Source organism: Symsagittifera roscoffensis, chromosome 9, assembly GCF_963678635.1.
Source record: "Symsagittifera roscoffensis chromosome 9, txSymRosc1.1, whole genome shotgun sequence".
NCBI classification, from domain to species: domain Eukaryota; kingdom Metazoa; phylum Xenacoelomorpha; order Acoela; family Convolutidae; genus Symsagittifera; species Symsagittifera roscoffensis.
The window spans coordinates 51,206,765-51,221,629 of NC_087070.1; the positions used below are offsets into that span (position 1 = coordinate 51,206,765).

A 14,865-nucleotide genomic window follows, 5' to 3' on the forward strand; every position below is an offset into this window, starting at 1 on the left:
AGTTATGGGCTTCAATTGAAGAAAAACTGACGAATAATGTTTGAAGCAATTCACACTCAATTCAATCTTTTTTCACACTCAAGTCCCCCGTAAAGTGGGTTAAATGCATGGGTTAAATGAACGGTGTAAAAGAGGAGCTGTAAGCGGCGGGGGGTTGGCGTGCACACGGGGGGATTCGGGGGATGTACTTATGTGAGGGGGTCATATGAAGGAGTGAGTTCATACGCTGGAGGGAAGCAAGGGTCGCAAATTACGTTAGGGTCGCAAATTACGTTAGGGATAGTAAGCAAAGAAAAGATAAACAAAAAATGAGAAAATACAAAATAGGTGAGGAAAAATTGAGAACCAAAAACTGAAAACGTGATAATTAATTTCTAAATCAAAGTAAACCTAGTTTTATCTAATTTCATGTGTATCAAGCCAAAAGTAACTGTAAAGATTTTAATAAACATCACTGTGTTTATACTGCAAACGTTTAGAATAGTCTACAGAAAAGTTGTAATGCATTATAATTGATTGCACTCGATTAAAATGGATTTTAGTGTTTGATTTGATAAAAAATAAGTTTATAATCCATGTTTAGTTGGTGGTAATTGATTAGTTTTGAACTTTACAGAGACTGACAATGAGAATCATATATAATCGATTATTTTTCACGAAACTCGGGTGCGGACAAGGCTAGCTCTAGTCTTGAAAATTCTGAATTACCCTCGTGGTGGTTTGAAAAAATCCATTTTTAATGGCAGCAAAACCACCAATTCGATCCCGATTTATAAGCAAACAAGCAATTAAATTTCAATTCTCTGCAACGAACAATAGTTCTACCAATTTTATTTATAAGTAATATGAGCATATGAGTTGATGAGGTTAGTGAATTTGTCGATGAAGATGTCGAAGTTATCTTCAAGCACACAAGACATGAGGTCCTTCTGGAAGTTTCGGATTCGGTCCACCTTCTCAGTGACTTGTGCATAGCACTCCACTAGTCTGGCTTTTGCCACTGAAAATGCATTTTTCGCTTCCTGAAAAAGACTTCAATTGTTCAAGAAGAAAGAAATTTATCTAATACGAATATCATGTAACTTTTTTTTTTGAAAAACTCAATCAACCCACCCATGATTAAAAAAGGATTTAAGTTGGCTCCAAATTTTTCCCAGGTGAAATCAATCTGACGGCTATCTTTTGCAACTTTTTGAGATTATGATATTGAAAATCAAAGCAAGTCAAAATACATCATTCGGCTGACAAGCTAGAGACATTAATAGCCAAAATTAGCAGACCCGAACAAAACGAATTTTCAAACATAAACCGAAACTGCTCCTGACTGTTCCGGTTGACTTCTATCGTCAATCACAGGCTTTTTATCTAAATATCGAAGGTCGACAATTTTGGGATTACTGTTGGTTTGCGCAGAGGTTCAGCAACCACTGCTAAAAGCAAAAAAAGGACTAAAAAGGCTTGAAGTTTTTTGCTGGCCATCAAAAAATCGACAAATAAATTATACCTTCTGGCACATTAAGCCAGTGAGTATTTAATATTTTTTTGTGTTTGTCTCTGTGCATAAATCTTGGATCGAATCCCTCATCATTATGCAATTTCTGAGAAATAAGCAAGCACAAAGCTGTTTGACTTTTCTGTAAAACTCCTAAAAAAGGGCACGCTTGTTGAAAAGATGATTAATTTTTCAGGAGATAGTGATTAATTCTATGGCGCAAAAGAATGAAAGAGCTGCTATAAAAAGCAGTAAGTTTGAAATTGACATTGACTAGGGAAAAATTTGCTTCCAACTGAAACAAAAACCGATTCAGATTATTCCGCCGCATACACGTGTTGAGAGAACGCAACATACAGCGCGTTAGTTATTTGTTGCTACCATTGAAGCTAAGGAAGAACTTTGTATTCGGGTGTGTTTTAGTTTTTTTTTGTTTTTGACGCAGAATCAGATACCACAAATAATCAACGGAAAATTTCGAAAAATATATCACGTTAAAGTCCTTTCTATCGTCATTGGAACGACAAAAAAAAATTGTTTGAAAAAAGTTCTCAAGGTTCAAGAAAAACCCGTTTGAAATTTTTCATTTTTTGGTTTGATTCGAGCGAATAAGGAATAAGGTAAGCGAGCATTCTTAACTAAGCCGTGAAAACTTAAATTCACCCGTGAAAAGTTGGTTTGGGAGTTTGTTGCCGCCTTTTAAGCAATCACAATTTTACAATTTTGTTCAAAATTCAAAAATTTCTGCAAAAAAAGTTTGAAAAATAAATATCCATGGCTCTTCATGGTCCCAGAAGTTTTGCGCTCGCCACTAGACTCGATGATTGCTGTGAAACTCTCAGTATCAGAGTAAGGTGGCAATAAGAGCTTTGCCACCTTACTCTGATGCTGACAACTTAAGGTGGCAATTGATGCTGACAATTTAATGCGCTTCACAAAATGGCTCCGAATTAAGTTCAGGCAGGTTAATTGGTCTCATTAATTTCATACACGATTCTTTTTATTCAGCTTAAATTTGATAGTTTGTAAGTATTTCATTAACCAAGTATTTCATTAACCAAAAACTATTCAAGATCAGTTTTTAGACAGTTGAAACATTCAGGGCTTTGCCCTGATACGAGCAGTCTTGTTCTAGAGTTGCTTAAGTTCTAGAATTTTTTTTTAGATTTTTAGGACTAGGTGGGAGCATTCTGGGCTACTTACTTAGTAACCGGCTATTCCTGCTCGATATTGCCAAGTTGGAAATTTTTTAAACCTAATGGTTTAGAAAAAATGATCACACCTGAAAATTTGATTTTTTTTCCGGCTCAAGACAACGATATCTTTTAGATACTTTTAGACATTTATTTGGTAAAATTGTTTAGTTAATCTAGTTAAAGTCAAAATGTGACCCAACAAATTTGCTATACGTAAGGCTAAGGTTTAGGACTTGCTTTTCATGCAAAATAGCCTATAGATTATTAACTCCTTTTTATTATTCTGTGGTTTCGATGATTTCGCAATTTTTTCAATTTGTAAATTAGTGGGGTAATTATACATTTCCCCTCATCAGATATCATCAGATAGTTCTTAAGGCGTAACTTACGGGTTTGATCATAAGGAGATTGTAAATTGCAGTGAAGTGTGTTTGTAGTTGGGTAATGAACTAACGTACCTATTTTTATGACTATTGGACGAGGCTGAACAAAATTAAGAATGCAAGAAATGAAAAGGGGAGGAGGGGAGGAGGGGAGGAGGGAGGGGGTCATGGACAGTAGAAGGGCCAAATTAGTGTATTGTGTGGATGTGTGACCTTGAGGTCGTTCACTCCCCACTTGAGTTTCTTCTCCACTCTGTCCTTGGTGGTCTGGAGCAGTTTGATCTGTTTGTTGATCTGCTGCTGGTCCTCCCCTCCACTCCTGATCTGCGTCTGGTATCTACTCAACTCCCTCTGCTTACCACCCAGAGTGTCGTCCTGCTTCGAGATCTGGTTCTAAATTACAACCGCCCAAAAAAAAATGTTTAGTTATATTTATAAATTCGACGCAGATTGCGCAGCAAAAAGATGCATCAGTAGCAAATACACGGATTGCGTAGTCCATCATGTATCACATCTAAGAAAAGCAGGTAAAATAGAGATCATTTTAATTTAAACGTGCATATTAACCTTGAATAAAAATCTTTTAGAGCCAGCTGACCAATTGATAGTGAATAGCATAAAGTTCAGTTCATTAAATGTATTTGCAACATCCATATTCTGCAACTCTTTGTTCTTCAGATCTCTTCTCGAAATCGGAAGAATCTCACGCGTAGTTTTTTTCGGCCGATTTTACGTATACCAGCAGAGCTCGTAAGGGTCGAATGTGATATTATAATAAACTAGTGGACAAAAATAAGCGCAAATTCAGGATTTCTTTCTCTAAAATGCCTGTTTTCAATGTCCATTTTGGACAACATTTCCGTCGGAATTCGGTAATATTTTTACATAGACCAAGACCAAATGATCAGAGCTACCCTCTATGAGACTATCAATATTTGGTTTCAAGGAATTATTAATGCAATCCGGATCTGAAAATGCCAGTTTTCCTCATCTGTGCTATCTTTTTTTTTTTACTTCGCGTGGAAAAATAAGAAACGTCCGAGTTGAGTAAAGTCTTCTGATTGGTTGTTTTTTTATTCCGCTTATTCAAGAAAGAGTTCACTACGATGCAAAACTGATGCAATACCAGTGCAGATGAGGAAAATTGAATTTTTATATCCGGATTACATTGTTAATTCCTTGATACCTTGAATTAAAAGTCTCATAAAGGGTAGCTCTGATCATTTGGTCTTGATCTATGTATAAATGTTACCCAATGTCGAAAGAAATGTTGTCCAAAACGGATATTGAAAAGAGGCACTTTAGAGAGTAATCCCCTAAATTTGCGCTTAATTTTGTTTACTAGAGTAAGAGGTTTACAGTTGCCCAGCCCCTCAAAAGGATACAAATCAAAGTTGCTGAAATAATGTTCTTACGGGAACTTGCCTGTAAGTATTGTTGTGAATTTCATTTGTTCACTCTGATACTTTTGTTTGCATTTAAAAGCATCAAACTCTTTGGAAAGAGGTTTCTATAAAAGACAGTTTGGAAAACAAAAATGGGGGAGTGAAACTCGAGATAAGCCTATTAAAATCGTTTATTTTGAATCCTATGTTATAAAAAGTCAAAAAAGATATCTCTCTCAGTGCCTAGAAATAATAACTTTGTGGGGCCTGGGAAATTATACGGCTCTTTTTCCTTTTCCCCCCACCTCACAAGATCATCATTTTATGGTGTACGAGTAATTTTAGAAGGTTAATTATGAAGACTAAATATGTTTCGCACAGCTTAACCAGTCCGCATGCCAAACTTCATAACGATCAGGCAACTTGAACAGTAACTGTACTTATAAAAAAATTGCGGGTGGGGGAAAAAGGAAAAAAGCCAATTGTACGATAAGCAAATTAGACGGATGCTACAAAAAAGAAATTGGACGGATTTTGTATTACAGATCTGGCATTTTAGATGTCACTGCTATGAAAAGGAAAGGGCCAACAAAATTTTTTCATAAGAGTCAAGATTCACAAATACAAAAAGAACATAAAATGACGATACCTATCAAAAAAATTAATTTCAATGAGCATAAAATGTCAAATCCAAATATTACCGTAGAGTTTTGAATTGAATAACTTATGCATAACTGAAATGTAAAATTTTTGGCCACCGAAAATTAACTGTTTTCTGCGAACAATTTTCTTTTTCTCACGCAATTTGTCTGCAAACAATTTTAATCTCTCTTACTTTTGTCTATTTTCTCACAATTGCAGTTTTGCAAAAATCTCTAATATCCTTTTAAGTGCCTCCGTCTAATTTGCTTATCGTCTAATTTCTCAACCGCCAATTTTGTTCAGCTAATGAGACCGATTGACGAAATTTATCAACAAAATTAAGTTTACAGCATACAAAATTTTTCTTAGAAGTTTGTGTGTTTTGCATTTTTTTGTAATCCTTGACTGTTTTGCCTTTTCTTTAATCCTTGATTTAATCCTTGACAAACTTGAGACAAAAATTGATTTAAATCGATTCTTAAACAGATAATGTACTGTGTAGAAATTGATTTACGATAGCTATTGCTATTGCTATTGCTGATCGCTTTTGCCCACTATAAAAAACAGCAATAGAGAAGATTTTAAGAAAAACTGAATTTTCAAAAAGATTTTTTGACATTGTTTTACTTATTTTTGGATGTCTTCACTTCAATCATTGTTGTCAAAACTTTCTCTGCAACTTTAAATGTAAATTTTGCAATTTTACTTCATTTTTCATTGAAACCGAGTTGCTTTGAAAAACAAATGAAACTATGTCTTTGGTTTTACTCGCACTTGAGTTTCATGGATAATAATTAAATAATTTTGAGTTTCATCGCCAGCCTCTATATATTTCAAAAATATGCATTTATAATCAAATGGAAAAGGACTTAATTCTATTTTTTGTCAAATAAATAAAATTTGAATTATAATAATTGGTAAAACTAAACTGAAATTTTCAAACGTTTACAATTGCTTTTTTCTTACCAACACACGTTGCATTAGATAAGCTGATGTAAAGTTTGGCTGAAAAATTTGTTTTTAATGTTTTAAATTTTTCTGTTCACAATTTTCTTAATAAATATTTTCAGTTTCTTAGTTTTTGCTGACATTTAGTTACCCTCGCTTATCCAATATACGCCCCTTTTCGCCTCTCCAGCATTTGCCTCCTCCTCCACTTTTACTTTTTTACCCAACCTCTCATATTTACAAACCCCCTCCACACGTTTATGATTTCCCCCCCTCACAATCCCCCGAACCAAATTCTAAGTTTGCTCACATGAGGGCGAACAAACAGAGAGGGGCTGAGCAGGGTTGAACAGGGAAGAGGATGAGAACGTGGATGGGGATGGAAGCTTGTTTGAAGGTGCAAAAAAGGGGCGGGTATCGTACGTACGTTGGGGAGGGGTACAAGGAAATGAATAAGTTTGTCGGGATATACTTTTGCTGAACGCTACAAGAGAAGACTTAGTATTTCACATCTATCAAAAAAGATCAATTTTTTTGCGAGTTTTGATCGAAAATCATTGATAATGTTGAATATAATATATTTTGAAGATTAAAGACATAAATCTTGTTCTCGTGGTTATTTTTATGAATCATTTAAATTTTATTCTCGTGGTAAAATGTGCCAGGAGCGTCGAATAAACAAACAAGATTTTTTTTGCCGCTATGATGTTTTAAGAACGTCTTTTTCCCATGAAACTGTAATGCGATGAGTTGAGATTCCCGCAGTGACGTGACAAACTTGAGGTGAAAATTGATTTAAAACGATTTATAAACGGATAATGTGCTTTGTAGAAATTGATTTACGATAGCTCATTTAGATACATAAATAAATCGTTTTTGAACAGATTAAATGAAAAATGCAAGGTACTGAAAAATCATCAAAATCTCAACAAATTTGACTTAACACAACTTCTTTTTTGTTTCGAAGCTTGAAATGTTTTTTCTACTCAACATAATTTTAAGTAGAGCCACAGAGAACAAGATTCACTCGAGTAAAACTTTGCACCCCAAAAATATGCGTATGAGGGATTTTTTTTCAAATTGCGCAAAACTAAGGGTTCCCGCGGTAATAAAAAGTACATTTATGCAAAAATTTTCAAAGCCATTTTCATTATCAACGTTATACCCGCACTCAGTAAAAAAAATCGATTATATTATAGTTCTAATCGTACTTTAAGCAAAACTATAATTAAAAATAAGCGCCAATTTTAGATGTTAGAACGAGTTATAATGATAACATATTTGGTGACATTTTAATAAGTTTTAGTCAATTATAATTGGTTATAATTTTTCCAAAAATCTCTTATAATCTATAATCTATTATAAAAGATTATAATCATTTTTTCTATCAAAATGTTATCTCTCAAAAAAATCAATTATTATATATTATAATTTAGCTATTCTGCATGAAAACACAGTAAAACGAATTTAATTTGAGTTTAAGCTATAAGTTTAAAATTAATATTTCTTTCAGTTCGGTAAACAACTGAAAAGCACAAAAAAATCAAACGAAAATAAGCAATAAACTTTGTTGAATTACCAACTGAAAAGCTCACAAAACAAAACAAAAAAAAACGAAATGAAGCGATGACGTTTGTTGAATAATAATTGATTATAATCCATTATAATAGATTGTTTTTCAATGATTTTTGTGATAAAAATTAAAAAATGAATCGATTATAACTGATTATAATTGATTATAATGATTTTTATTGTTTCAAAAATAGTAACAGTATAATCCATTTTCTAATTGGTTATAATCAAATCTTTTTGAAAATTATGGAGACTGACAATAAAAATTCATTAAAATCGTTTATTTTTTCTTTTTACTGAGTGCGGGCAGGCTCAAAATTGTTATATATACACTCACACACACACACACACACACACACACACACACACACACACACACACATATATATATATATATATATATATATATATATATATATAATATATATATAAAAATTCGGAAAAACAATTTTACAAAACAGTTTTTTGAAAAAAACATGCCAAAAAGGCGTTGGAATTTTTTGGAAATTTTGCAGAATTACCTTTTTTCATGAACTAGAGCAGAAACTGACGGGGAATCCCTCATTCGCGAAGGACCGAATGCGCAAAAATGTTGTCAGCCAATCAGAAATCATTTTTCATAAACTTGAAGGATCGCGATAAATTCAGTCCGTTTTGGAAGTTTAAAGGGAATTGATTGGTTGACCATTTTTGCGCCTTCGGACCTTTACCCGAAACCAACTGGTGTTTAGTGAAACTAACTTTGAGGAGCCGCTGCTCGAACGTCAATTCCTCCACCTTCAGCCGCAACTCCTTGTTGTTCTGTTCTATCCTCACAATGTCCCCACTGATCGCCTCAATCTCCCCTCCCACCTCCTCCTCCTCCCCCTTAAATCTGTCTATCTTCTGTTTCAACTCGTCTCTCTCCGCCGCCAGACGGGGCAAGAAGTCGAACTTGAAGTTGTGTGACACTGTCCTAAAAATAAAAATGGAACAGTTCAAACAGTTTTTACGAAAATTAAGCTTGATATTTCTTTTAAAATGCTCAAAACCGTTTAAATAGTTCACTCTGAAGCAAGATTTTGAGCAAGCATAGCTTGAAGACGTGTTTTAACTACAAACTTACATTTTTGTTCTAACAGGGGCGTATGATCCCATTCCGGGTTACCAAAAACGAGACTTCTGCGAATATTTTCAAATAAGGTTATGAGGTGTTTAAGCGGTCAAATAGATGCCCCGCCTGAAAAAGCTTTTGTTTTCAAAACTAATCAGTTTTTTATTTGATGCGCTTTGGCTTTTATTTTTTAAAAAAGTGGCCGAGTATGGGCCCACAACTATCGTTCTCCCCAGCCTCTCACCTTCGCCCAAAGCAGAATTTTATTTTACCTCTTATGAGCAAATTTATGAGGGTTTAGAAGTAGAAGGAAAAGTAGAAGTATAAAACATATAAGATCATTTTTTTATCCACGAGGGATAGGACCAACATACGAGCTGTACAGCTCATCACGGCGAACCGCTGTTGTGCCCCTACTTAAGAACTACATGCAATTTTTTTGGTTATTTTTCATATATTTCAGTTAGTTCAGCAAAAGGCTAAATTACACACCTGTATACGTTCTCGTTGTGTTTCCACTTGTCAATCATCTCCCTGTACTTGGCCTCCATGTCCTTGATGACGTCACGACTCGCTCTATTTTGTCGTCTCACCTCAATCAACTCGTCCTCCAACCTGTCCGCCTCTCGGCCTTCCTCCAATTCGGCCTAACGAACACTTTCAGATCTTTCTGAGCCAAATTTATCCATCTCAAAATGATTTTTTTTTCTGTACCCTAATTGAGTTTTAAAACTAGATTTTTTTAGTATTATTTGAGAAACGGCGAACATGTAAAAAGAAATATCTAGGTCTTTTTTAGTTCCGATGAAGTAACAAACTGTTATGACAAAATAGTTAACCGGTGGCAGGACTCGAATTTACGTCTCTGATTGCTGCTCTATAAAAATCAGTCTTAAGCACTTGAACATACCAAATCAGTGAAAGTTAGTTCAAGCTAGTGAGTTTTATGGGATCTGATTAACTACCCCCACCCCCACGGTACTTTGTATCGAAGTCTCTCCCCCATTTGCTAAGAAAGGTAGGGAAAAATATAAAAAATCCGCTTCTTGGTTTATGGCCATAGTTTCTGACAACGGCTATATGATTTGCAAATAATCGCGTAAGGCACCCTACCAAAGTTTCTCAGATAAAAATAGATCGTATTGTGAAATATCGCCGAAAATGTGCCATTATAAACGATAACATGTCAACCATATAAAATACATTTTCGTTTGAATTAGCTAGAAAATGGGTTATTTTCACATTGATTATATCACGCTATAAGTCCACTGAACCTATTTTTACCTCCGAACAATCTCAAGAAAATCAATTTTTTCTTCGCCTTATAATCTCAAGAAAATCTATTTTTATCTAAAGAATCTTTGTCTGGGCTTTCAATGACTCATTGAAAGCCCAAATTTTCATTATCAAATTGAAAAGGAGAGCATGAAACATTAACCATTGCGACCAGGAATTAACTAAAAATCATCAGATTATAAGTCAATTTATGCTTCAAATTTTTCAATAGAAATATTTATTCACTTACTGATTATTTTTAGTTCGAAAACAGTTTTAGGCAATACCTTGAGAAATAAGAAGCAGTTAAATCTTTAAAAAACTTAGCAATGAAGAGCATTGAGACCATGAATTAGGTAGAAAATAACTATAAGAAAAACTTCAATTTTTAGCAGGAATTCTTTAAAAAAACTTGAGGCAGTAAATTGGGACATCAACAGGCAATTAAATCTAAAAAAAAGAGAAATGTTTATGAAGTGTTTATGATTTAACTGAAACTCAGCAGTAAAGTTTTCTGTTTTCACAGTAATTTTTTAAAGAATATTTTGATTATATTCAGCTCAAAAACAATCTAAGACAATAAAAGTGACAGATAAATGAACCATGAGAGCACAATGCTCAAATATGCTGGAAAAAAATAAAATTATTAAACGGAAACTTACAGCGTAAACTAAATTTGCTAAAAATTTACAGCAAGTGTGTAACCGAATTTTTTTAATCAATGATTTGTATTTCTGTTTCAAAGTAGAAAATCATTCTTACAAGGAGTCACGTTCTTAAAGCAAATATAAGTGAAAAAAAAAGATTTTATTGTCATCATTTGATGCGAAAAAAATTATTGAGGTTGTATGCAGAAAAAAAAAGATTGTATTGCATTAATACGGAAAAATTGTGTTTTTTGGCGTTTAAATGAAAAAAAAAAACAGTTTTTAATTGCTAGGTAATTATCAGTCACAAATTAAAGTGTCTTGAAAAGTTTTTGTCTTTTAAAAGTTTTTGTCTTTTAATTGCTTATTAGAGGTTCGTACGCAAAATTGCCAGGTAATTGACTATTAACTAAGAAGCTTTGGTGCGGGCAGCCATGTTATAGCTAAACCTTGAGTAAAACTTCAATTAGCTCTATTCTATGAATACTTAACAAAAATAATAAGAATATTAATCTTGTTGTATAGTTAATATCGAATTGTTGACTTTGAGCTACTTAAAAAAAACGAAAAAACTAGGAACATTAGTGTTTATTGCACCGTTTTTACGGCCGAATTGAAGTTAAAGCTGGTTTCTGATATCGAAACGAGCATGTATAAACATTGAGCTTCGCTCAGATTCTTTGACCGAAAAAAACTTACCAAAACTAACTTGCTTTTTAACAAAACTAACTATTTTCCAAGTTTTTATGATAACTTGATTTGGATTACAGAAATTGAAATTTTTTGATGCCAGCTAAAAGCAAAAAAAATGTTAAAAATTTTTATTCAAGTGACAGGTGATTTACGGTATCAGTGCGGTCAGTGCCATCGGCGAAAAATCAATACCAAGCAAAATATGTCATTGGAAGCAAATCAATACCCATGAAAAATAGTTTTTAATGCCCTTATCTTTTCCATGAGGTTGTATTACGGTCAGAAAGGCAGATTAGCGATTTTTTTTAAAAAGTTTTTAAAGTATATAGTTTCGAAACGTTTTGAAGTGTGCCAGAATTTGTGTCCAAAAATCTAGTTTTCCGGAAATTTTTAGTGTCTAATATTCAATTTTATCAGTGCCAATACCAGTTCTTTCAGTGCCAGTATTTTTTTGTGGCACAGTGACCACCCTGAATGATGAAAACGAGCACTTGGAGTGTTTTGGTAGCCGGCTTTTTTACACAGAAAAATTTGAGGCAAGCAATTCAAACGTTGAAATTACTAAAAATTACAGACTGTTTTGAATGGTGAAATTGATTTGCTGAAAATTGAAGTTTCTGATGCAAAATAATAAGTCTGGTACAATAATAATAAAACTAGGGACTTATTTTTTTTCACAAAACACCAAGTTTTTTCAATTAAACTATCAACCAATGAAACCTAGAAAAAAATTCAAAAGCTTGAATTGATTTGAAATACCTGCAATGATATGCAAAACCTGCATTGTTTTGAAACTAACCTAACCAATCGGGGAAAATTAGACAGGTATTAAGAATTTTTCGATGGCTTGCATTGATTCGCACAACCAAACTATCAACTAAAGGATTTTCTGAAGTTGTTTTGACGGCGCGCTTTGGTTTGCAAGAAATTAAAAGTTTTTGAGCGACGATACAATCAAAAAACATTCCATGTTGCTTTGATGGCCTGTTTTCAGCGGAACATTAAGTTTTTTCTAAAGCAAGCTGCTCAAGCGAAAGAAATTTCAAGTTGTTCGGATAGTTTCTTTTGGTTCGCGAAATGTGAAAACTTTTTAGTCTTGCCATAAAAACATGAAACATAAACAATTTTACGAATGTAACTGGTGTGCTATGTTAAATTGATTTCCAATCAATGTACACGGGCGATGAAATTTCTTGAAAAAAAAAACTTGTTGATAGCTTCGATGAATTTGCTTTACTTTCATGTTTTTCGATTTGTTTTATCATTCGTTCGAACGTTTATCAGCAAAATTTGAAATTTTCTTAAGCAAGCTATCAAATCCGGGAATTTTTCAAAGTTTTTTGATGCTTCACTTTGCTTTGTCAATCATTACGAGGCCAAATTGTGCACTGGATAGGCGCGTATTTTTGTGTCTGTATATTCCTGGATTCCAAAAACAAGGTCTTAATTAGCAAACTATAAAATCAAACAAAGAAACTTTGAAGCCGTGTAGTTTGGTTTTTTGCTTGGTGTTTGTTCGAGAAAAAAGTTGAAGTGGACTGTTAAATGATGAAACAAGGGGAGGATTCAAATTCGATCTGAAGCAAAATAACAAAGCAATGAATCTTCAACATTTTAACAATGTTTTGATGGCCTGAATTGGAGCGCAAAGTTTTTCAGTTTTTTTCAAGCAAGCTATCAACCAATCAAAACGTTTGTTTCGACTACTGAGAGTGGGGAAGAACGTTGTTTAAAGTTTTTTCCGCAGAAACAGGTACTGTTTTTTTGTTGTCAAAATTTTTTATGTCACCTGGACATCAACCTATTTAACTTGAAAACAAATAAATTTTTCTTATTTCTTGGGGTGCTTTGAGAATAGATTGCTATGACTTATTTTCTATTGTAAATAAACTGTACACCCACACGCCGATTTAACTGGTTGCAATTTTATGATGTTCATTCAAATCTAGAAGTTGAAAAATTTTGTTGAAACTTAAAGACAATGGCCTTGACCTGTACAAAGATCTTAAAAAGAGTTAGATCATGCAGACTTCGGAATTGAAGAAGGAAGCATCTACAGTATTCATGACTTCGCAGTAAAATTTGTCCCTAACGACTTTTGTTAATCATATTGCCCCAAATAAAAATAAACATGGCGTTTTCGAAGTTCTTTTGAAACACACCCCTCCCGTAGATTCCTCTGACTACTTGTAATTTCTGTTCATATGTACCTGGTATTCCTCCGCTCTCTCTTGTGCCTCTTCTATCATCTGCTTCATGTTCGTTATCTCCTCCTCCCGCTGAGACATCTTACGGTCATACTGCTCGGCCGTAAACAGTGTTCTGAACAAAGATTACCACTCAGTTTTGATCAGGTTGAATAAAAGATTTCAACGACGTTTAACGTTTGTTCACGATCAAGCAGTAATGAACCAGAAAACGGTGTCCATAAATGTCTGCTCATGACTGCTTGATCGTGATCAAACGTCTCAAAAACCTTCTAATCAATCTGAAATATGCGGGTCATGAAAAAAGGTAGATATCTGCTGGAAAAGTTTGTCGTTTTTCTATAAACTTGCGCGATGTAACTCGATTGTGCGACCCGGGTGGATGTTTGAGTTTTATGGTGGGAAAGCCCTATAGTCGAGCTCAAAGTCAGAACATAAAGTCTGTCAGTCGAAACGTGAAATCGCGTCAGTCAAAGCATCGTTTCAGATGAAACATGCATTCGAACGCAAAGTCGAAACTTCAAGTCAAAATTAAAGTCGAACACAAAGAGAAACGAACTCGAGTACGTAGAATCATAAAGTCGAACGAAAAGTCAAAACATAGAGTCGAACACAGAAACGAAACCTGAAGTCGAAAATAGATAAGCAGCACAGTGATATTGTATAATCAATCCTTTTTAGTCACCCTGATTACAATAATATTACAAAATTTGCCGAGTTTGACCAGCCGGGTTGACGAAAAAAACCTATCATACAAATTTATAGAAGGAAAATTTTTTTCATAGACTAAAAAATAATATGAAAAGAGAATTATAAGCATTTTTTCCATTCTATGATTTTTTATAATAACTACTCTCTGCCAAATCTGGAACCAAATAACGAGCTTTTTGCCATAAGAAAATTGCATGATAAGCATTATATTGTTCAAAAAAATGTTTTGTGATTTCATTGTTGCTCTCATGTAAACAAAAGTTTTTCCCAAGACCTCAATTATGAACATGTATGAAAGAAATTTTTCTTCTGTGGAAGTCAATCGGGCAGAGACAGCTTAGTTTCATAGGTGCAAGTCTCAAGTTTGTTATTTGAAGCATGATTACTTAAATTTTGTACAAAGAAAAATTAGAATTTATAAAAGAGAAATGCAACAATAAATTTCGTTAGGGCCAATTGGTGATTATGAATTGAAATTTTTTATCATGTTGTTGCAATCAAGTTATCCTTTGCTTTTAAACATTTTGGTCAAGTTTGATAAATTTTACCAATTTTTTTGTTTTTAGGTCCTTGTTTTTACATCACAATGAATTTTGGTTAAGGTGACTCAAAATCCAGAGA

General features: G+C 33.7%; 1 protein-coding gene across 1 annotated transcript; it reads right to left on the reverse strand.

Annotated features, from left to right (window-relative positions):
• Positions 1–830: 830 nt before the first annotated feature.
• Positions 831–13,614, reverse strand: LOC134854888 (uncharacterized). Its single transcript, XM_063871246.1, has 5 exons — positions 13,537–13,614; positions 9,204–9,358; positions 8,360–8,573; positions 3,285–3,464; positions 831–1,022 (listed from the first exon to the last, which is right to left on the reverse strand). Exons 1-5 carry the CDS (start codon positions 13,612–13,614, stop codon positions 831–833), a joined length of 819 nt encoding a protein of 272 aa, XP_063727316.1.
• Between the last annotated feature and the right edge of the window lie 1,251 nt (positions 13,615–14,865).